Consider the following 23410-nt stretch of genomic DNA (forward strand, 5'->3'; position numbering starts at 1 on the left):
CATCTTTTCTCAAGACTAAATATGCCCTTTTTTTTTTAAAAACCTTTCCTCAGAGGCCAGGGTTTCTAAACGTTTTATCATTTTTGTTGCTCTCCTCTGGACTCTTCAGTTAGTCCATATCTTTCCTAAAATGTGGCACTCAGAACTGGACACAGCTGAGGCCTCTCCAGTGCCAAGTAGAGAAGGACAATTACCTCCCATGTCTTATTTACAACACTCATGTTAATACACGCCTGAACAATGTTAGCCTTTTTTCCAGCTGTATCACTTTGTTGACTCGTATTCAATTTATGATCCACTATAATCCCCAAATCCTTTTCAGCAGTACTACTGCCTAACCAATTATTGCCCATTTTGTAGTTGTGCATTTGTTTTTTTCTTCCTGAGTGTAGTAGATTGCACTTTATTGAATATCATCATGTTGATGATATTCAGTAATTTGTCATGGTCATTTTGATGCTCTTGCAACCCCTCCCAGCTGGTGTCGTCCAAAAATTTTAGAAGGATACTCTCCACTCCATTATCTAAACAATTAATGAAAATATTAAATGATACCAGACCCAGGATTGACCCCTGCCAGACCCCACTAGATACATCCTCCCAATTTGGCAGCAAACCATTGATAACCACTCTCTCAATACAGCCTTTCAACCAGTTTTGGATCTACCTTGTAGTAATTTCATCTACACCACATTTTCCTAATTTGCGTACAAGAATGTCATGTGGGACTTTCTCAAAAGCCTTACTAAAATCAAGATATATCATGTCTACATTTTTTCCACTATCCAGTAGGCCAATACCCTGTCAAAGAAGGAAATCAGGTTGGCTTGGCATGATTTGTTCTTGACAAATCCGTGCTGGCTGTTGCATACAATCCTGTTATCCTATAGGTGCCTACAAACTGATTGTTTAGTTTGTTCCAGTATCTTTCCAGGTATCAAAGTTAAGCTGTCTAGTGTATAGTCCCCTCGATCCTCTTTGTTTCCCATTTTAAAGATAGGTACTAGGTTTGCCCTTCTCAGTCCTCTGGGACCTCACGCATCCTCCATGAGTTCTCCAAGATAATTACTAGCATATGTGTGTCTACGGTTACAAGAGACCTTGAGAGGTCATCTAGTCTGGTCCCCTGCACTCATGGCAGGACTAAATATTATCTAGACCATCCCTGACAGAAGTTTTTCTAACCTGCTCTTAAAAATCTCCAATTATGGAGATTCCACAACCTCCCTAGGCAATTTATTCCAATGTTTAACTACCCTGAGAATAAGGAAGTTTTTCCTAATGTCCAACCTAAACCATCCTTGCTGCAGTTTAAGTCTGTTGCTTCTTGTCCTATCCTCAGAGGTTAAGGAAAACAATTTTTCTCCCTTCTCCTTGTAACAATCTTTTTTATACTTGAAAACTATTATCATGTCCCCACCCCCAGTCTTCTCTTCTCCATACTAAATAAACCCAGTTTTTCCAGTCTTCCCTCGTAAGTCATGTTTTCTAGACCTTTAATCATTTTTGTTGCTCTTCTCAAGACTTTTTCCAGTTTGTCCAGATCTTTCCTGAAATGTGGTGCTCATAACAACACAGTACTCCAGTTGAGGCCATATCAATGCAGAAGAATTACTTCTCATGTCCTGTTACAACACTCCTGCTCATACATCCTGGAATTAAATTGAGTTGTGTTTTGTGTTGGTTTTTGTGTGTCTTTGGCAATAGTGTTACGTTGTTGACTCATATTTAGCTTGTGATCCACTATGACTAGGACCCTACCACATTCACAGTCCACTTTGGTCAATTTCACAGTCATAGGATTTTAAAAATAATAAATGTCATGATTTCAGATTTTTAAATCTGAAATTTCATGGTGTTGTCACTGTAGGGGTCCTGACCCAACTCTGAAGGCAGCAGTGCAGAAGGAGGGCATGTTATGGTATTGCCACCCTTACTTCTGTGCTGTTTCTGGTAGGGAGCAGCCACCGCTCTCCAGTCATCAAGCTCTGAAGACTGCCACCCATGCTTCTGTGCTATACCGTGATCCCCCTACAATAACCTTGTGACCCCCCTCCCCTCCGCACAACCCTCTTTTGGGTCGGGACCCCAAGTTTGAGAAACGCTGATCTTCCCTGTGAAATCTGTATAGTATAGGGTAAAAGTACACAAAAGACCAGATTTCACGATTTGTGACACATTTTTCACAGCCGTAAATTTGGCAGGGCCCGAACTGTGACCCCAGATCCCTTTCTGCAATACTCCTTCCGAGGCAGTCATTTCCCATTTTGTATATGTGCAACTGATTGTTCCTTCCTAAGTGGAGTAATTTACATTTGTCCTTACTGAATTTCATCCTATTTACTTCTGACCATTTCTCCAGTTTGTCCAGATCATCTAGAATTTTAATCCTATCCTCCAAAGCACTTGCAACCCTCCCAGCTTGGTATTGTCTGCAAACTTTATAAGTGTACTCTCTATGCCATTATCTAAGTCACCGATGAAGATATTGAACAGAACTGGGCCCAGAACTGATCCCTGCAGGACCCCACTCAATATGCCCTTCCAGCTTTACTGTGAACCACTGATAACTACTCTCTGGAAATGTTTTTCCAACCAGTTATGCACCCACCTTATAGTAGACCCCCCACTTGGTAAGGCAACTCCATCTTTTCATGTGCTGTATAAAACTGGGAGCTCTCTTGAACTGTTTTTCCCCTTAGACTTGCTTCCCATGGGATCTTCCTACCAACTCCCCGAGTTTGCTAATATCTGCCTTCTTGAAATCCATGATCTTTATTGTGCTGTTTTCTTTCCTACTATTCCTTAGAATCATGAACTCTACCATTTCATGATCACATTCACCTAAGCTGCCTTCCACTTTCAAATTCTCATCCAGCTCCTCCCTATTTGTCAAAATCAAATCTAGAACAGCTGCTCCCCAGTAGATTTCTCCACCTTCTGAAATAAAAAAAAACTGTCTCCAATACATTCCAAGAACTTGTTGGATAATCTCTGCCCTGCTGTGTTGTATTCCTAACAGATGTCTAGGCAGTTGAAGTCCCCTATCACCACCAAGTCCTAAGCTTCGGATGATTTTCTTAGTTGCTTAAAAAAAGCCTCATCCACCTCTTCTTCCTGCTTAGGTGGTCTGTAGTAGACCCCTACCATGACATCACCCTTGTTTTTTAACCCCTTTTATCCTTACCCAGAGACTTTTCAACAAATCTGTCTCCTATTTCCATCTCAATCCCAGTTGACACGCTCTTCCACAGTTTCCTTAAAGACACTATTTTAGTGCGTACAAGCAAAGGAACAGAATTAAGGTGGTGGTTGGAATCTTGAATCTGAATTTCCTGATCTTTGTGCAATGGAATAGCAAAGTTAATATTTTGTAAGGAATCTTATCTATCAAGAAATCAGATTGGGGACCATTGCATCCAAAACCGGTAAGGCTGCCTATTAAGCTAAAGTTGAATCTGCTTCTCCTGTTTTATTTGTGGTTTTAAAATAACTATCTAAAGAGCAAAAGATCTGTAAATGTGCTATACAGTGTGTCTACACTGCAATTAAAAACCTGCAGCTGGCTTGTACCAGTTGACTGAGGCTCACGGGGCTTGAGCTAAGGAGTTGTACAGACATTCAGGCTTGGGCTGCAGCCCTGGCTGTAGGACCCTGCAAGGTGGGAGGGCCCCAGGCCCGAGCCTGAACATCTATACCTCAATCAAACAGCCCTGTAGCTCAAGCCCTGCAAGCCCAAGGAAGCTGGCATGGGCCAGGTGCAGGTTTTTACCTGCAGTGTAGACATACCCATCGATTCCTTTCCAGCCAGCCTCTCCATTCCCCACGGACTCAGCCTGGCTCTGCTTTGCCTTTGTAATGCTCCAGGTTCTTTAGCATATTTATTATTTTAATAAGAATACATAATATTTTTAAATGACATGGAATAATAAAACGTATAAAGAAAAGGAGTACTTGTGGCACCTTAGAGACTAGCCAATTTATTTGAGCATAAGCTTTCGTGAGCTACAGCTCACTTCATCAGATGCATATGCATCCGATGAAGTGAGCTGTAGCTCACGAAAGCTTATGCTCAAATAAATTGGCTAGTCTCTAAGGTGCCACAAGTACTCCTTTTCTTTTTGCAAATACAGACTAACACGGCTGTTACTCTGAAACCTGTCAATAAAATGTATGGTTGCTTCCCTCTCTGTGACATGGAGAAAAAGCCCTTTTATTTCACAATGATGTTAGGAGGAATAACTACTTAATGATAAAACTATGTTATAAAGATGAAAAGGTTAAGATAAAAATAAACCTTTTCCTTTTAGATGCTTCCTTTGTACTAGAGTATGCCAAAAGACGCATTACTTGTCTAATGGGAATGTATAGTATAACAGTTTGACTTTTAAAAAGACTCAGATGTTTATATTCTTATTGCTTTTTTAACAATAATTATTAGCTCCTCTTAAACTGAATTTTAATTTTGTACTTTAGCAAGATCCTGCAGTATTTTATATTTATTTTCAAAAAAATACAATAGACATTCTCAGTAGGAATCTTATACAACTTTTGGAAAAATATGAACCTTGTATATTTTTGGAGGGCTGATTAATAGCATTTGAAGTAGTCACATTGGTATTTCTTATGCTCAGTTGGAATTTCCTATTTTTCCTTTGCTCACAGGCTCTGAAGTGGGAGCATCTCCACAAAGTGCACGGAAAAGTGTTGCAGCTGAAGGAGCATTGCTACCACCAACTCCCCCATCACCTAGGAACCTGATACCACATGGGCATAGGAAATGTCACAGCTTGGGATACAAGTCAGCATTTTATTTACTTTTAAGAGTTTGAGCATGTACATATTGGACTGTCTTCTGACAACAAAAGCTTTTGCTTTAAAAAGTGAAATATTTAATTAGCAATGTTCCTACATAAAGACCACAAAACACAACTCCTATTCTGGAAGGAATATATGCAAGAAACAGCGTTTGTCTATTCGTTAATCAGTTTTTTTTTAACTTGCATTATGATGTCTTACTGCTTGCCTCTGAAAAGTTGTGTTCCTTACAGCTCGCCTTCTATGAGTGAGCCTGACTCAGGACACAATGAACCAGATCTTCCTCAGTTAGAGTACCTGACCTCGATTTCCTCATTGCACACTTAATATGAAATTGCTTTTTAAGTAAAAAATAAAAAAGGTCCTGATACTTATGTGATTTAAGAGCTTGCATGGATTGAATCTTGTTACCTGCAGCAATTTGGGTTTCGTTTACTTTTTGAATTTGCAAGAGCAGATCCCATGAGATTCCAAATCTGCCAAGTACAATATGATCACTCAGAACCAGAGCACCTTTCTCTATGTGAAGCTAAAATAATTCTGTCTCATAAGGTTGCTCATTTAGTATGGTACTTAAAGTATTAGATTTTTAATAGTTTTTAAGCAAGTGGTGTTTCGTTCCTTTTTAATCAGTTATCCTTCTAATTAATATTCTCTCCTTTCCCTGATGTCTTCCATAAATTACGGCTGAAAGGAACTGAGGCCATAACAAAGTGCATCCAGCTTTTATTGTTTCAAGATGAACTAATTATCTCCAATTGTGTCTGAGACATTGAATCATTTCTTTCTGTAAACTTGCTTGCATGAAATTTAACTCCTACAATTGCTGTTTAAGGAAGAAAAACTTCCTATACATGCAATGAAGTCCCCTCTATCCCAAAAGAATTGAGGGAGAAAAACTCCTTTTGTTTTGGACTTTTGTGCTCCTTGATTTTGTCCAGTACCTAGATACCAAGGTAATAAGCATTGTATGAAAATCTGACAGACAAACACACTTTATTAATTAACACACTTTGTTGATTAAAAGTTGTGTTAAAGCCATTCTCAGATTTGTTCTGTCCTAACAGAACTCTAAAGGAACCACATAGAATTTATTATATATACACTTTACCAAATACTGGTACACAGGACTGTATCTCCAAGACTCCCATTAATGGCAATTTGAGTCAAGAGTCAAATCTCCATTCTCTGCACTGGAAATTTATCCCAAATGATTGGCTGGTTTCAGAACTTCTTCTAGCTCAGTAGTCTCTAGCAATAACAATGTTTACCTACAGAGAAATGATAAACTGCTAATTTCATTTTTTCTTCTAACGCTCCTTTTGTGTATTCATAGTTCTTGAAGAGCTGAGATTTGTCCTGTTAGTTTCTGAGATTCATGGCAGTAGTTCTAACAGAGGCTTATAATGAGAAGGTAGCTACTCTGAGTTCATGTACCCATTATAGCTCAAGACTTCTGTTTAGAGTTGTATGGGACAGGATATATACTTTTCTGTATCCTTAGGGAGTTCTGAATTCCACATGAACTTAAAATATGGAGCTGTATAGAATGTTACTTTTAGAGAACAATAGTTATACAGGTAAGGAATTTTATGCTACAGTGAGAATACCAATCTCAGTGTATTCCTACACACTGGCTCTTGCATCTGTGGGAAGAGCTGGCAGGAACTCAGAAGTTCTAGCTGTCAGAATCAACTGGTGTTGGTTTGCTCTCCCCAGTGCTCTGATGAGCTGTGATTGACTGTTGTTCATAAAGGAGCTCCTCTGGCACTGCAGCCCATTAATCAGTAACATTTGTCCCATGTCAACATAAAGTTTCTCAGCTTTGACTTCTGTTTCCCGGTGTACCCTGTGCTATAGTCTCTAGTCAGTCTCTGTAATTAAAACATTTTGATTATTTTTTTAAATAGAGGCATTTTCCACCAAGATACCTATTGAGTTTTGACTTTCCAATGTGTTATTACCCCCTTCTGCTCCACTCTGAGCTAGATATGGTCCAATTACATCATTGACACTTTGGCCTTTGGGCCTGCTTACATCATTCTTTTAGAGAAGCACATTCATTCTTCCTTCTTCATGAAGCATTTTTTTTTAAAAAAGATATTGAAAGTCCAATAAAAATCATGGAGTTTTTATTTGTTCTTTCTTATTGACTACTCTTAAAAACCCAGCAGAAAAACTTCTAGAGCAGCTTTATATCTCACATGCCACTTACCTTTTGCTGAGGCAGATAGTCAACTTCCTTCTAAGGTATAATTAAATCTGTTCCATGGCTGAGCAACCCTCCTTACCCTTCTTTTGAAAGTATACCCAAAAACTATGTCAGTTTCTCCTCAGTTCCCTTGTCATCTCAAGGAGCACGTTCTAGAGATTATTCTCTAATTCATCTCTTTCATGTGAAAGCTTTATAAACTACAATAAAAACATGACATTTATCTGTGCAAGTATGAGGCTAACATGAACTCATTTTGTCCCTAGCATATAAAATACAGTTAATTTTCAAAGTTCTTGTAATTAAATTAAAGCACCATCATTTTCATTCAGATAAATGTTATTTCAAGGACCAGTCATCCCTCTGCCCTCAGGGGCATTGTGCAATTTTGCTATTAATAACCCATGCGAGTTATACTGCTAGTGCTCTGTCAGTGAGCCCATTAAATTATCAAGTGGTGCACAGCAAACTACGTATTATTCTTTAATACCTTGAAGCTGTGGCTGTTGAAATGCATTAAGAATATTTGTATCCTCATTTGTTCCAGTTTCATACACAAAATGAATACAGCAGAGTTTAAAAGTGCAACATTCCCCAACGCGGGACCAAGGCACCTATTGGACGACAGTGTCATGGAACCTCATGCCCCATCCAGAGGGCAAGCAGAGAGCTCCACCCTTTCTAGTGGAATTTCAATAGGTGAGACATTTTTAAAATTTAGCTGTGCTAGTCAAAATGTGTTTTAGTACAGTTGACTCGAAGGTGTGTACCAGCAGGACTATTATAAAATCGTGATAGCGTTTTAGAACAAAGGTAGGTAGGAATGTGCAGTGGGGGTGGGGGGACTGTGTGTGAAAAGTGGCAGAATAAATGGCATGACCTGAACTACAGCTGACAGGTCATTATTAGATGATTGTTTTTAAACCTATTCAATGATACATCCAAATAATTGTTTTACTACTTTCTTTCCAGATATTTTGCAAAGCAAATCCTTCGTTCAAATCATGCCAAATTAAAACTTTCTGCCTGCTGGCACTGATCGTTATTTAAAATGTGATACTGAATTAACAACACAAATTTAAATGGTAAAAAAGAAAACCTCTATCTAGTAAAAGTCTTACTGGAAAAGGTGGTAATCTTCAGATGTTTCAGATAAGCACACATTGAGTGTGCACTTAGTAAATTATTGATGCAAGTTTCAGGTGCGGGCTTCACCCATTAAACTACATGAGAAACTAGTCTGTTAATTGTGTGTCTTTTATAGCTTAATAGAGTATTGCTCATTATTTTGAACTCCAGGTTTTGAAAACAATTTTGGTGGTTAAGGGAGTTTGAGCTTTATCCTTGTACTGGCAGAAATAGCTCCTAGTAGGATATGTGGTGATAGAAAAAGTTTAAAAACAATAAATATATTGAAAATAATAGGGGACAGGTGCTTGCTAAACTTTTCTACCAATTTTTGTTTCTAAACTTTCCTGCATCATTTAGGGCTTGTCTACACTACCGCTTAAGTCGATGCAACTTGCGTCTCTCAGGTGTGTGAAAAAGCCACTCCCCTGAGTCACGCAAGTTACATCGACCTAAGCGCTGTCCACACTAGCACCAATGCAGCTGCGCTGATGTAGCACTGTAGTGAAGACTAATTCTTAGACTCTTTTTCCCTCCTCCTATCATCCAGGAGCCAGGCTACCCTTTTAAGTAGCATTTTATGTCCCAGCATCTATAGTCAGCTAACCTTCGTTGACTTCTGCAGTTGTTCAGCATCTCTCAGGATGGGGCTTTAGCTATGTAATTCTCAATTTAACTTATAAAATAAAGGTTGCATTAAAAGTCACCGGCACTTCTGTTGCTGCTGAAAGGGAGCTGGCGCATTTTGAGAAGGGCAGTTTAAAATTTTCACTTTCCTCTGTCTTTCTGCTCCTTTCCCCCGTGTGACTTCTATTATATTTGTCTGTTTGGTCCACTTGCCCACTCATGCATTTACTATAGTGGGTGGTCACTGGTGTGTTTTGCAGGGGTTTTTTAGGGGTGAAGTCCTAGGTGTGTACCCCTGGGAGTCTATGCCTGAGTATGAAATCCAAATGGTTCAACCAGTCAATAAGAAACAGAGTTTTTGTCCATTAAAATTCAAACAATACTATAATATGTTTGTAGTCCATCCAGTCTTGCAGAAATTCTTTTGGGCCCAAATCCACTTCTAATTTCAGACTAATTCCTCTGACCTTTCATCCTGGAGGAAAGTGATAAAAATTTTAGAATCTTTAGTGTCTGTATATTCCTGCCTTAGACAAAGACAACAGTCTTTGCTCCAGTGTGTTCCAGTTTCTCAAGTATAACTCCAGTCCTTATCCTTATGGTGGCAGAAGCTGTAATGCTACAGGGTCAAAGAAAGATATTTAACTTCAACTGAACTAATTCAAGAAAGCTTCTCTTTAAGGTTTGAGTTGAAATAAAAATACGTATCATAGCATCAACATTTTTATGAATTTTCCTATTAATTCCCACTCCTGAAATACTTGGATTCCAAATGAGATTATATTTTTATAAATAAGTGGTGTGTGTAGATTGGTTACAGTATGTACATTGGTTTCTATTTTTGGCACCATATCCAGTAGGAGAGAACTGCACAGAACTGCTGTGTGATGTGGCCCCGTGGAGTACACTCTTCAGGTGTTTGGAATCCTTCTAAGTCACAATCAGCCTGCATTGGAAAATCAAATTTGGGGCCTAGGAACAGAAAGATAAAAAGTCACCTCTGAACATGCAAATAAATGACTTTTTTTTCTCCTAAACCTGGGTCTCATGCTTGGTATTGCATAAAGCTACATATAAGTTAACTGAGCTTATGGCAAGGGCATACATTGAGGAAATAACTGAGGCCTGTGAATACACAAGTTTCATTTTTAGGTTGTTATCCCATAGGATACTTGCATTGGGACTGGTGCACTTTTATTAATGATTTTGACAAAGCTGTCAAATATATGCATTAAAATGTACAGATACCAGAATAGGTGGTGTTAGAACATAGTGATATAGCTGTTTTATAAACTTAAGTAGAATATGAAATATGATGGACCAATTTTATGGCTGTTGTTAGTCAATGGAGTTACATAAATTATGAATTTGACGCAAGGTAAGTCTTCGTAAAATGATGTCCTTGAGTATATACAGTGCGCAAGAGAAGTAAAATTTAAGTAGCCCTGAATTATTTAAAATATTGTAGGGAAAAGGTCTGATTTTAATAACAGACTCAGTGGGGGTAAATTGGCTCCCTCCCTAACTTCAGCAGAGCTGTTCAAGTTTACAGCAACTGAGGATCTGCCCAACAATTAAAGAGGATCTTCAAAGAAAAATTGGGTTTGTCCTTTTTTTCTTCATGATGTATAAAGAAGGCTGAAATGTTTTTCCTAAGAAAAGGATCTCTTTCCACTTGTGTTTTTAGGTTAAAAATTCAGGTTCCGTTTAGGCTAGAGATTGTCTATGGTGATAGGAGCACTAGAAAAATGATATCACAGGATTCAAAAAAGGGGAACATTTTTAGTCTGAATACTTTTTTAAACTGTTAGGTGTTTGTTTGCATATTTGTTTTTATTAATACCCACTTATGTGATGAACATTTGGCTTTAGAAAGCCTATATTAAAGATTCAGCACCCTCACACTTTCAGTCAAGGTATTAGAGCTCACAGTAAACAACCCTGAGATCTCTGACATTATCCAGCAAATCAGCGAACACCAAACTTGCCATTCCTGATATTTCTACAGTTAAAAAAAAAGAAAAGAAAAAACCCTTTCAGGCCTTCTTTCTCAATTACAAAGCAAATAAGTATAGAAGCCCATTTCTTTTAAAAGCCTGCACAAGTCAAATTTAAATTCTCAGCCTAGGAGTTATTAGCAATAAAGAAAGCTAATGGGATGTTGACTAGTATCAAGCACAGTATGTTGCATAGACACAAGGATGTTTAAAGATTTTTCAGATGAAGTATTTGAAGTAGGTAAAAATAGTTATAAAATTTTGCCAGAAGGATCCATTTGAGGTCATTGGAAAGACCAAATATTGAGAAGAATTTAAGACGGTGGTATTTTACAGAAAGTATTGAATGGGTGAAGTGGGTTTCCTGTTGAGTTGATAGAGTCAAATGGTATATTTAGGGTATTTAAAGAAAACTTGGATAGCTATATAAAGTTTAATAAGTTAAAGTGAGTTTCAGTTTTGTAGCTGAGCTCCTTTTAAGCAGGGTGCAAAGGAGTGCGGATCTGAGATAAATATTTCCTGTTTATGCTTTTTTTTCGGTTTTGGGGCATTTTATTTTTTTGAGCGGGGGAGAGGGAGGTTGTGTTTTTGTTAGTGTTTTGCTCAAGAAGTTTAAAAATCAACATTTTAAGGTGATGTCCAGTGGAGGGAAGGTTGGGTTTTGTGTCCTTACTGCTTTAGGATGTATAAAATTGGTTTGTTTAAAAAAATTTAAATGGCTTATTTTAGATATATAAGGCATACAAAGTCGTAGAATCATAGAATATCAGGGTTGGAAGGGACCTCAGGAGGTCATCTAGTCCAACCCCCTGCTCAAAGCAGGACCAATCCCCAATTAAATCATCCCAGCCAGGGCTTTGTCAAGCCTGACCTTAAAAACTTCTAAGGAAGGAGATTCTACCACCTCCCTAGGTAATGCATTCCAGTGTTTCACCACCCTCCTAGTGAAAAAGTTTTTCCTAATATCCAACCTAAACCTCCCCCACTGCAACTTGAGACCATTACTCCTTGTCCTGTCCTCTTCTACCACTGAGAATAGTCTAGAACCATCCTCTCTGGAACCACCTCTCAGGTAGTTGAAAGCAGCTATCAAATCCCCCCTCATTCTTCTCTTCTGCAGACTAAACAATCCCAGTTCCCTCAGCCTCTCCTCATAAGTCATGTGTTCCAGACTCCTAATCATTTTTGTTGCCCTTCGCTGGACTCTCTCCAATTTATCCACATCCTTCTTGTAGTGTGGGGCCCAAAACTGGACACAGTACTCCAGATGAGGCCTCATCAATGTCGAATAGAGGGGGACGATCACGTCCCTCGATCTGCTCGCTATGCCCCTACTTATACATCCCAAAATGCCATTGGCCTTCTTGGCAACAAGGGCACACTGCTAACTCATATCCATCTTCTCATCCACTGTCACCCCTAGGTCCTTTTCCACAGAACTGCTGCCTAGTCATTCGGTCCCTAGTCTGTAGCTGTGCATTGGATTCTTCCGTCCTAAGTGCAGGACCCTGCACTTATCCTTATTGAACCTCATCAGATTTCTTTTGGCCCAATCCTCCAATTTGTCTAGGTCCCTCTGTATCCTATCCCTACCCTCCAGCGTATCTACCACTCCTCCCAGTTTAGTATCATCCGCAAATTTGCTGAGAGTGCAATCCACACCATCATCCAGATCATTAATGAAGATATTGAACAAAACCGACCCCTGGGGCACTCCACTTGACACCGGCTGCCAACTAGACATGGAGCCATTGATCACTACCCGTTGAGCCCGACAATCTAGCCAACTTTCTACCCACCTTATAGTGCATTCATCCAGCCCATACTTCTTTAACTTGCTGACAAGAATACTGTGGGAATACTCTTGTTTCTTCCTTTGTGTTTTGGAGATCTCTTTGGAGAACTAGACAACTAGAGTAGAAGCTTTCTCATGTATTAATTGAAGGGGTTGTAAACTGAATCTTTCATAAAGACATTTTTCATGTTTAAGTGTTTGAGGTATATAGATGTTAACAAACACACACAGCAGTTATAGGTATGGTGATTAAAAATCCCTTCTCAGTTAGTCAAGTTTCACTTCCTTGGTACTTGTGGTGTCATGATCCTACTGGTTGTCCAGTTATCCATAGATTGTTCCAGAAAATACAGGTAAACAAAACCTGAATTTATAATACAGAAAAAAAGAGGGGAAAACCCCTTTTAGACAGTCTTTATACATTGTAGAAAGAAAAGGAAAAAAAGCAGGGGAAGGAAATTTTTAAAAATGAATAGATGTAGGCACCAAACTATTCCAGCCACCGATGACCCAAGGCCTGCTTCTCTCTTAAACTGTGAATCATATTTTAAAAAAAACAAACTTTTTTGCTATTAATAGGACAGTTTCTCAATTTTTTTAAATTACTTACACAATCCCTACTTACACAATCCCCCAAAATTAATTTAGCCTTTGCAACAATAATGTTATAGCAAGGATTATTTTTATTTTCAGAAACTTGCAGTTAAATCTAAAGCAGAAGATCAGATAAAAATTTTCAATTATCTGAAAAAGGGGAAACTGCTGGAATGCAAAAAAAAATTAAATACACGTGATGTTGAGGAATTTGTAAATCTTTTAAAGCAGTGTTTCTCAACGACCAGTCAGGTCCCTGAGATCTCCTGGACAGGTTAGGAAGGCAGTATGCCAGTCCCTGGTATCAAAAACGTTGAGAAACACTGTTTTAAAGCACTGTCTGGCTGCGAAGGCCTCACCAAAAAGTGTTTTTAAGAAGAAGTAGGTTAATGCATTTAAAATTTAAGTATAAAGATACAACAGGGTATATTCATTTCTGAGTGACTTACATTAATAGGTGTCACCAGGCATATGACTCTAAGAATAAAGGACTTCAGTCACTCAAATAATGTAGCCGTCACAGTAAAGATGTGCTTACTGCTGTTATGAAATTAAATCAATGTAAAAATAAGGAAAGAAGTAGAGAGAAACAAGGTTACCAGCTTAGTAAAGCCACCATTAAACATTAGAGTTCTAAATTGGACGTGCTTTTAACACTCCTTTTCTTGTAGAATTTTTTTTTAAAGCCAAAACATATAGGGATTAATGTGATTTGAAAAATAAATAGAATTCAAAGGCATTAATGGAAAGAAAGCTCTATATCAAACAGTATTTTCGGGGCATATGCAGAGAATACTGTGTGTGCAAGCAAACTCCTTTTCTGTGCACATAGCCATTACTCAAGGCCTTGCAGGTATTCCTTAGAGTATTCCTTTAAGTCCATTGCCCCTCTAAGGGGATCAGTATACAACAGTTTGCTATCTTAAATGGAGTTACCCACACAGTTCATAACACTGAATTAGTTTTGATTAAAGAATAAAACAAGTTTATTTAACTATAAGGAGATAGGTTGTAAGTGAACAAAAGTATGTCATTAACGTCAGAAATCGTTACAAGAGAGAGAATGATAAATGCTTCCTAGTACTAAGATTTAACAAATTAAGATTTGGTTCAAGGTGAAGTTCCTTACCACATGTTCCCAGTAACATTGCTGACCAAATTGTCAGGCCAGTATCTGCTGCAAAAGTTCAAAGGCTGTTTTTTTATCTTCTTAGATGAAAGAGCAAGAGATGGATAGGGAAAGATCACTTGGGGTGTTTTTGCCCCTCAATTTTATAGCTCAGTCACCCTTTGAAATGCATTTTCCTGAGAGTTACCCCAAGATAAAATTTATTCGCTCTATGAGGATGGAGACCGGGAGTCTGGTGGTGAAAGAGGTTCCATGCTGTTTGTTCCTGTTCCCCTTCCTTGCTAAAGAATGGCCATTTGATAGGTGATTTCCCGTCCACTTGGATGATACCTGGCTAGAGGTGTCAGCTTGTCCTTTGTCTTTGAGAGACTTGTCCGGAAAACACATTTCAGGCCTAATTTCGGCTTATAAATATAACTTTACATATAATGTTTCTACATATATTTCACCATGATGTTATTGACCAGCAAGTTGTTAGTTTTGAAATGATACCGCACAAACTAAGTTCCCTCTAAGCTGCGCAGCAACCTATTAAGCACCGTGCAGGCGCTCAGGGCTGCAGTGGGGAGAGATTCCTCTCCCCCAGTCCAGGCTCCAACCCAGCCCCGGCATGGACCTGCCACGGCCAGGGGAGAGGTGCCCCCTCCTCCGCCCCAGCCCGGACAGCTGCGGCCATGGGAGAGGCGGGTCTCTCGTGGCCCCAACCCAGCCCTGGACTGGACCTGCCGTGGCCCTGGGAGAGGTGCCTATCCCGTGGCCCCAGCCCCAGCCCTGCCACAGTGGGGAGAGGCACCCCTCCCCCGCCAGCCCTGGTGCTGCTGCAGGGGGAGAGAGCTGGGGGGAGTCCTCTCTCTCTCCACGGTAGCCCTGGGGCAGCCTGTACCCCTCATCACCGGCCCCACCCCAGAGCTCACACCCTCAGATGGAGTCCCCTCCCACTCTCTGAACCCCCTCTGCCCCACCCCCGCCTCATGAATTTTGTGATGTGCACCACTGAGAAGGTGATGTATCACACATCACTTCCACAGTGGTGCACATCATAAGATTCATTCCGCACATGGGTGGGAAAAATTAGAGGCAACACTGCCCACAAAGCATATTTTGTACAAAGGTTATATTACAATGGTGTGTACAGTGTGAATATAGGGGTGTATGTGGTCACAATGACAGCTCTGTTTGAAACCGTGAAAATACCAAGTGCCTTATTCTTTAATTGCAAAAGGCTTTACCCAAGGGTTCAAATAAATTATTCAAAATTTTTATTTTCTTTTTAATTAAGGAGCACTTATGCTAGGATAAAGTCAAACATTTGGGTATCCAAGTTCCCTAACTGAAACATGTTCTTTTCCTATTATGCTTTTTGTTTTGAATGGTTTGGTTTTATTTGGGAGATGTGCTCACTCATCTTTTTAACTGTTAATTAAATGGTTCTGCTGTTCTTTACTTCAGATTGGCTTTTAAAGCAGTCAGTTACAGGAACTGAAATTAATATGTTCTGATCACTTTATTTGAATTATTGCAGGGCCCAGATACCCCAGTCAAATTGTAGCCTTAGTGTTCTGGGCAGTGTGTAAACACATAGGAAGAGACAGTTTCTTCCCCAAAGAATGTAAGTTCGAAGACCCTGATCCTGCAACCAGAACAGTGTGGGAAAACTTTTGTGATTGTGTGGAGACCCATTGATTCTTCTTTGAGTGATGTCCCTGTGGGTATTCCACTTTAGGTCTCGGTGCGCCCCGTGCCCGTAGTCAGAGATTTAAGGTAGCAGTGCCTGGTTGGGTTGCACATGCATGGTCTCCGTCTCGCACCGCTTCAGGCAGTTAACTGGCACTATGCGACCAACCCCACCTCAGTTCCTTCTCTACCGCCTTTGGCTGGAGTCGGAGCACTTAGCAGTACCTCGCAGCTTAGGAATAGCTTAGTTTTAGTTCTCAGAATAGTTAGCCTTCCTATTTTATCTCTCTCTCAGAAATGTTATTTTAAATTTTCTTCATAGGGCTGTAGGTTTCCTTTTCTACCACAACAACGTGGTTGTTGATCTTCCTTCCTTTTATTTTTTATGGGGAGAGTATGCTGCCTGAGGGCCATGCCTGGCTCCGCTGGATTCAAACGCTTGCCTACCTGCAGGTTTTCTATACCTCTTTCAGATGGACACGCTGTGTGTCTGGTGTCTCGGAGAGGCACATATACCGCAGAAGTGTTCGCATTGTCACAATCTGAAAGCTCGCACCAGAAAGGCAAGAGATGTCCAACTGAAACTTCTCCTCATGGAGAAGTCTCTCCAACAAGCATCTGAGCCTGAGGTATGCACCTCACCCGGCCAGAAATCACCATCGGCAGCCTCTTATAAGGGCCCTTCCTCCACTGCATGAGCTCCTGATCAACCCACCAAGAAGGCAGCAAAACAACAGGGTACCATGTCCCCAACTTTGGAGTTGGCCAAGAAAAGGTGCTCTGCTCAAGAGCAAACGCTGCTGGTACCAACTGCACCGGCTGTGTCAACGGCCAAAACAGTGGGCCCCTTCGGCACCATCGGTACCAAGAAACTGAAAGCTCCCAAGCAGCCGAGCTTGGTCACAGGTACCAAGGGGAAACAAAACTCCATGCAGTGGTACCGTCAGCCATGAAAAGGGAATCGGTACCAAGCACTTCATTAACTCTGATGCTAATGCTGCCACCTACTGTGACCATCACGCACTCTAGTCACACACTGGTGCCGACAAGCAATTTCCAGCAATCGGTACCGTTTCCTACCACACAAACGGTACTGATACCAGACACGTCGCAGCAATTCCTCCGCCACCGGAACCTCTCTGTTTTGTCAGTACCGGAGTTTCCCATCCTTGGCGCACCAATGATACCTTGGTACCTGCAGCACTTAGTCAACTCAGTTCTCCACCTCTGCTCCACAGTTCTTCAGTGATGATGAGGATGGAAATGAGGATGAGGGGCAGTCTCCACCACATTCTTCCCCCGTTGCTGCTCCTACCATGCACACCCCTATGTGCACGAGCTACTCAACATACCTTCCCAACCAGCCCTGGTACAGGCAGCCCTGGATGCCCACTATGCCCTTCCATCCACAGTGGCCTTTTTGGAACCCATGGGCTACATATCCACAACAACAGCGGGGCATACCTGTTGGCCTTTCCACAGCTGACATATGTCATGCACCTTTATTGATGCCACAGGGCCCACCCAGCACCTCTGACCAGGGATTTCAAGGGGAGGAGGAGGAATTCTCTGATCCAGACAATCCACCTGAAGTCCGCGCCTCATCCTCACCAGATGACACTATTATGTCCCCCCCTCCCACCACAGGTGATGATTTTAAACAATTTCAAGACCTCTACAAGAGGGTTGCCACTGGAAGAAGTCCAGGAATCGCAACACAAACTAGTTGACATACTGCACCCATCAACTTCATCTAAAATCGCCCTTCCCATGAATGATGTGATTATGGACCCTGTGAAGTTGCTCTGGCAAACTCCTGCAACAATTCCACCTACCTGTAATAGGTCTGATAAAAAATACTACATACTGCATATGGCTCTGAATTCCCATTTTTCGCATCCGACACTGAATTCATTGGTGATTGACGCAGTCAATGAATTGGGTAGGCAACAGTGCTACAGAAACACTCCAAATGACAAAAACTGGAATCTTTTCAGCCACAAAGCATAGTCTGCTTACTCTGATGGGTTTGGTCATATAAACTCCCTCAAAACTGTCACTAGATGTGCCGGGATACCATTGAGAGCAAACCCCCCCTGCCAGAGAGGGCTTCTCTCCTCTCCCATCTTGCTGAGTTAGACACTCCAGTCAGCTACAGCACAGACCAAGAGGTTGGGCTACGCCCCCCTGCAGTACATAGTAACTAAGATTCACTTAGCCCAGGGGCTTCTCAGTTAACAGGGACTTTCCCAGCACCCAGTATTCAGTCTTTCTGGGAGCCTAAACCCCAAATAAATCCGTTTTACTCTGTATAAACCTTACACAGGGTAAACTCATAAATTGTCCACGCTCTGTAACACTGATAAAGATGCACAGCTGTTTGCTCCCCCAGGTATTAATTACTTACTCTGGGTTAATTAATAAGCACCAGTGATTTTATTAAGTATAAAAAGTATGATTTAAGTGGTTCCAAGTAATAACAGATGGAACAAAGTAAGTTACCAAGCAAAATAAAACAAAACATGCAAGTCTAAGCCTACTACAGTAGGAAACTGAATACAGGTAAATCTGACCCTCAGAGATGTCCCAATAAGCTTCTTTCACAGACTGGACTTCTTCCTTTTCAGACCAACGTAGTAGTTTATGGCCTGGGTCCAGCAATCACTCACACCCCCATAGTTGCTGTCCTTTGTTTCAGTTTCTTTCAGGCATCTCTTTGGGGTGGAGAGGCCATCTCTTGAGCCAGCTGAAGACAAAGTGTAGGGGCTTCCAGGGTCTTTTATATTCTCTCTCTTGTGGGTGGAAACCCCTTCATTCTTCTGTGCAAAATCACAGCAACAAGATGGAGTTTGTAGCCACGTGAGCAAGTCACATGTCCATGAACGATTCAGCTTTTTGCAGGCCAACGCCATTGTTTACATGTTAGTTTGAACATTCCCAGGAAAGCTCAGATGCGGATTGGCGTCTCCCAAAATCCATTGGGACTTTGTTTTGTTTCTTGATTGGGCACTTACTGAGAATAGTCCTTTGTCAAGAAGCTGACCAAATGCTTCACTGATGCTGCTTAGAATCAAGCACATCAAGATACAAGTACATAACCAATATTCATAACTTCAAATACAAAAATGATACACACATACAGACAACATAATCATAACTAGCAAATTACAACCTTTCCATAGACACCTTACTCGATCTCCTTTGTACAAGATTTGGTGCAACTGTAGGACCTTGGTTGCAACAATGATCTATACGGTCACAGTTCATGTCAATAACGTCATACTTACAATTGAGAATTGCCAACTATGAGGCCTTATTGGCAAAGTATGACCACAACAACTATGCAAGTCTCTCTGAATTTACTGCCTTAATTCCAGATGATAGATAAGAACACTACAAATCACTCTTCACAAAAGGTCAAGTCATAACCAGAACAGCGTTACAAGCTGCCTTGATTCAGCAGATTCAGCTGCGAGATCCATAGCAACTGCAATTGTCATGAGATGAGCCTTCTGGTTCCATCTATCTGGATTCCCAAAGCTGGTACAGTTGATGTGGAGGACTTACCATTTGAGGGATCCAAACTTTTCATGGACAAAACTGACGGGTCGTTACACACTCTTAAGGACTCAGTGGCAACATTGCAATCTCTGGGCATCCACACACCTAAGATCAAAAGACACAAGACGACAGGGCAGTTATCAAGTCCCTAAATGAGTCCAATCTCCCCACCCCTTATGCACAGCGCAATAGATACTACGACCAGCAGGGTCGGAAGCAAAAAACCTTGAGGAAACTGCAACCTGTTCCTTTGAATACTATTTTGTAACCATCAATTGCCAGACGACAAATTTGAGGCCTTGGTCGAATTCCATCTCTTTCAACACTGGAACCATCTACACCTTTCAAGACCTTTAGAGATGGCCTGAACCCATTTTACCTAATCTGGCAGAGTATTACATCAGACAGATGGTGTCAAGGTTCCTTCCCCACTCTGAAGTCTAGGGTACAGATGTGGGGACCTGCATGAAAAACCCTCTAAGCTTATTTTACCAGCTTAGATTAAAACTTCCCCAAGGTACAAACTATTTTACCTTTTGTCCCTGGAACTTATTGCTGCCACCACCAAGCGTCTAACAAAAATAACAGGGAAAGAGCCCACTTGGCAATGTCTTTCCCCCAAGATCCCTCCAAGCCCTACATCCCCTTTCCTGGGGAGGGCTTGATAAAAATCCTCACCAATTTGCATAGGTGAACCCAGACCCAAACCCTTGGATCTTAAGAACAAGGAAAAAGCAATCAGGGTCTTAAAAGAAGAATTTTAATTAAAGAAAAAGTGAAAGAATCACCTCTGTGAAATCAGGATGGTAAATACCTTACAGGGTAATCAGATTCAAAACTTAGAGAATCTCTCTAGGCAAAACCTTAACTTACAAAAAGATACAAAAACAGGAATATACAGTCCATTCAGCACAACTTATTTTATCAGCTATTTAAACAAAACAGAATCTAATGCATATCTAACTAGATTGCTTATTTACTCTTAACAGGAGTTCTGACCTGCATTCCTGCTCTGGTCCCAGCAAAAGCAACACACAGACGGAGAGAACCCTTTGTCCCCCCTCTTCCCCCCCAAGCTTTGAAAGTATCTTGTCTCCTCATTGGTCATTTTGGTCAGGTGCCAGCGAGGTTATCTTTAGCTTCTTAACCCTTTACAGGTGAAAGGGTTTTTCCTCTGGCCAGGAGGGATTTAAAGGTGTTTACCTTTCCCTTTATATTTATGACAGATGGTTATTAGAAATTATCAAAACTGGTTACTCCATTCCCCTTACCTCCAAACAGTCTACCCACCCCTCTTCCATGTCTCTCTTCAGGGACCCCTCTTCTGAGCATCTACTGCAAGAAGAGGTAGCCCGCCTCATGTCTCTGGGAGGAGTAGAATGCGTACCATCCGAGTATAGAGGGAAGGGGTTCTATTTCCACTTTTTTCTCACACAGAAAAAACCAGGAGGTTGGAGGCCTATCCTCGACCTATGGCGACTCAACAAATTTGTGAAAACACAGCGATTCAAAATAATCACGCCGAGCACCATTATCCCAGTGTTAGAAAGAGAGGGGACTGGTTCTCAGTCCTCAATCTCCAGGATGCATATTTTCATATATCCATCTATACCTCACATTGAAAATTCATACGATTTGCAATAGGACAGGACCATTTCCAATACAAAGTGCTACCCTTTGGCCTTTCCACTGCGCCTCGAGTATTCTCAAAGGCATACCGGACCCTTGCTAGAACGCACTTCTGTATAGCGCAAATTTGCATATAACGCGGTCGCGGCCATGGATCCTAAATTTAATTACTTTACTTGCAATTCATTTTAATGCAGTTGCTGCTATAACGAGGTCCCCGCGTTAACGCTGTACCGTACATGGATCCCAAATCCTGTGTTCTGGTCCGGTGTACTTGCCGTGGTAGCTGCCTGTCTACGCAGAGAGGGAATCATGATTTTTCCCTACCTGGACAACTGTCTATTGAAAGCACTAACAAGACAGGTAGCCCTAAATCCACTGAACACACAATAACCCTGATCACCAAGTTAGGCCTTCAGATAAACATGCAAAAAATCCACTCTAACACCAGTTCAACACCTGGAATTTTATGGCAGTGGACCTCAACTCCCTAGAGGCAACAGCCTCACTTACCAACAAAACAATTTCTGACTCTAACCAATTTGATCTCTACAGTACAAAACAGCCCGTAAGTGTCTGCCAGAACTTGCCTACAAATTCTAGGCCACATGGCTAGCACAACCTTTGTTGTCCGACACACAAGGTTACATGTGCAGTGCCTACAAGCCTGGCTCCAAACAAATTATGTCCCACACAAGCACAGTATAAACAAGCTCACCATGCTAGAGACAGTCAAAGGTTCTCTTTTGTGGTGGACCAACCCAGAAAACGTCTACAGAGGGGTGCCCTTCCTACCGAATCCACCGTCGATCACCATTACCACGGATGCTTCCCTTCTCGGATGGGGAGCACATCTGCAACCACACTCTATACTGGGTCGATGGTCCACAACAGTGTCTTATCTCCATATAAACCTACTAGAACTGCAGGCAGTTCGAAACACTTGTTCCCACTTCCTACCGCTAATCAGAGACAAGATGGTACAGATTCTCACGGGCAATGTAGCTTGTATGTTCTACTTAACAGATAAGGGGGAGTGCGATCACACTCCCGCTGTGTGGAAGCCATGTGCTTTGGCACTGGTGCATCAAGCACAATGTATTATGGCTTCATACCTTCCTGGCTGCTTGAACACAATGACAGATACCCTAAGCAGGAAGTTTTACCAGGACCATGAGTAGAAGCTGAACACGCCAGTACTCCTAGACATTTTCCGAACGTGGGGTGTGGTTTTCCAACTATGGATCTTTTTGCAACTGTGCAAAACACCAAATGCCCCCAGTTCTGCTCCATGCTATCTGGGCAATGCCTTTCTCATCAAATGGAATGCTCTCTTACTATACGCCTTCCCTCCCACCCCCCTCCTAGCCACGTGCTTCACAAGATCAAATGAGACATCCAGAGTGATCCTAATAGCTCCCACAAGGTCACGACAAACATGGTACCCTTACCTCCTCCACATGGCTGTTTGCCCACCACGCACACTGTCGCTTCTACCTTGGCTACTATCACAAGACGCAGATCGCGTCATCTATCCAGATCCCAAATGACTCCATCTCAAAGTGTGGTTGCTGCATGACTTTTAGACTCTGAAATGACATGTTCTGCAGATGTACAAAACATCTTTTGAACAGTTGTAGGACAACTACCAGACTCACATACATACATAAGTGGAGGCAAATTGACTCATGGTGCTGACACAAACAGACGGAACCTCTCTCAGCCCCTTTATCTCTCATTCCGACTACTTCCTGGAACTCAAACTGACTGCCATTTCCATGAGTTCCATTCGTATCCATCTATCAGCCGTCACAGCGTTCCATCATAAAGTACATGGATTCTCTACTTTTATGCATCTGTTCACTAAACGTTTTCTTAAGGGCCTCTCCAATTCCTACCTGGATATTTGGAATTCCACTGCAGCATGGGACCTCAACTTAGTCCTCCATGCCCTCACTGGCCCTCCCTTTGATCCCATGCTACAAGCTCCCCCCTACATCTTTCCATGAAGGTTGCATTCCTAGTGGCCATTACATTCGCCAGAAGGGTTGGAGAACTGTCAGCTCTCATGGCTTACCCTCCTTACACAATCTTTTGCAAAGATAAAGTAGCTCTCAGATCACATCCCAAGTTCCTATCTAAAGTTGTCTCATCCTTTCACCTCAACCAACCAATACACTTACAGACATTTTTTCCTAAACCACATGTGGACAAATGACAGTCCAGATTACACACCCTGGATGTTC

General features: G+C 41.4%; 1 protein-coding gene across 9 annotated transcripts in view; it reads left to right on the top strand.

The window, feature by feature from the left end:
* The window catches only part of RALGPS2 (Ral GEF with PH domain and SH3 binding motif 2), a 277132-nt gene that overhangs the window by 202399 nt on the left and 51323 nt on the right, over positions 1-23410 (top strand). For all 9 annotated transcript variants that reach the window (XR_007358002.2, XR_012669645.1, XM_048860736.2 and 6 more), the window contains 2 exons: positions 4666-4801; positions 7578-7729. Coding sequence is in view for 7 of the 9 variants with exons in the window: in XM_048860736.2 (XP_048716693.1) it covers positions 4666-4801; positions 7578-7729 (288 nt within the window). In the remaining 2 variants the exon portion in view is untranslated. The remainder of the gene's footprint in view (positions 1-4665; positions 4802-7577; positions 7730-23410) is intronic.

Source organism: Caretta caretta, chromosome 8 (genome assembly GCF_965140235.1).
Source record: "Caretta caretta isolate rCarCar2 chromosome 8, rCarCar1.hap1, whole genome shotgun sequence".
NCBI classification, from domain to species: Eukaryota; Metazoa; Chordata; order Testudines; family Cheloniidae; genus Caretta; species Caretta caretta.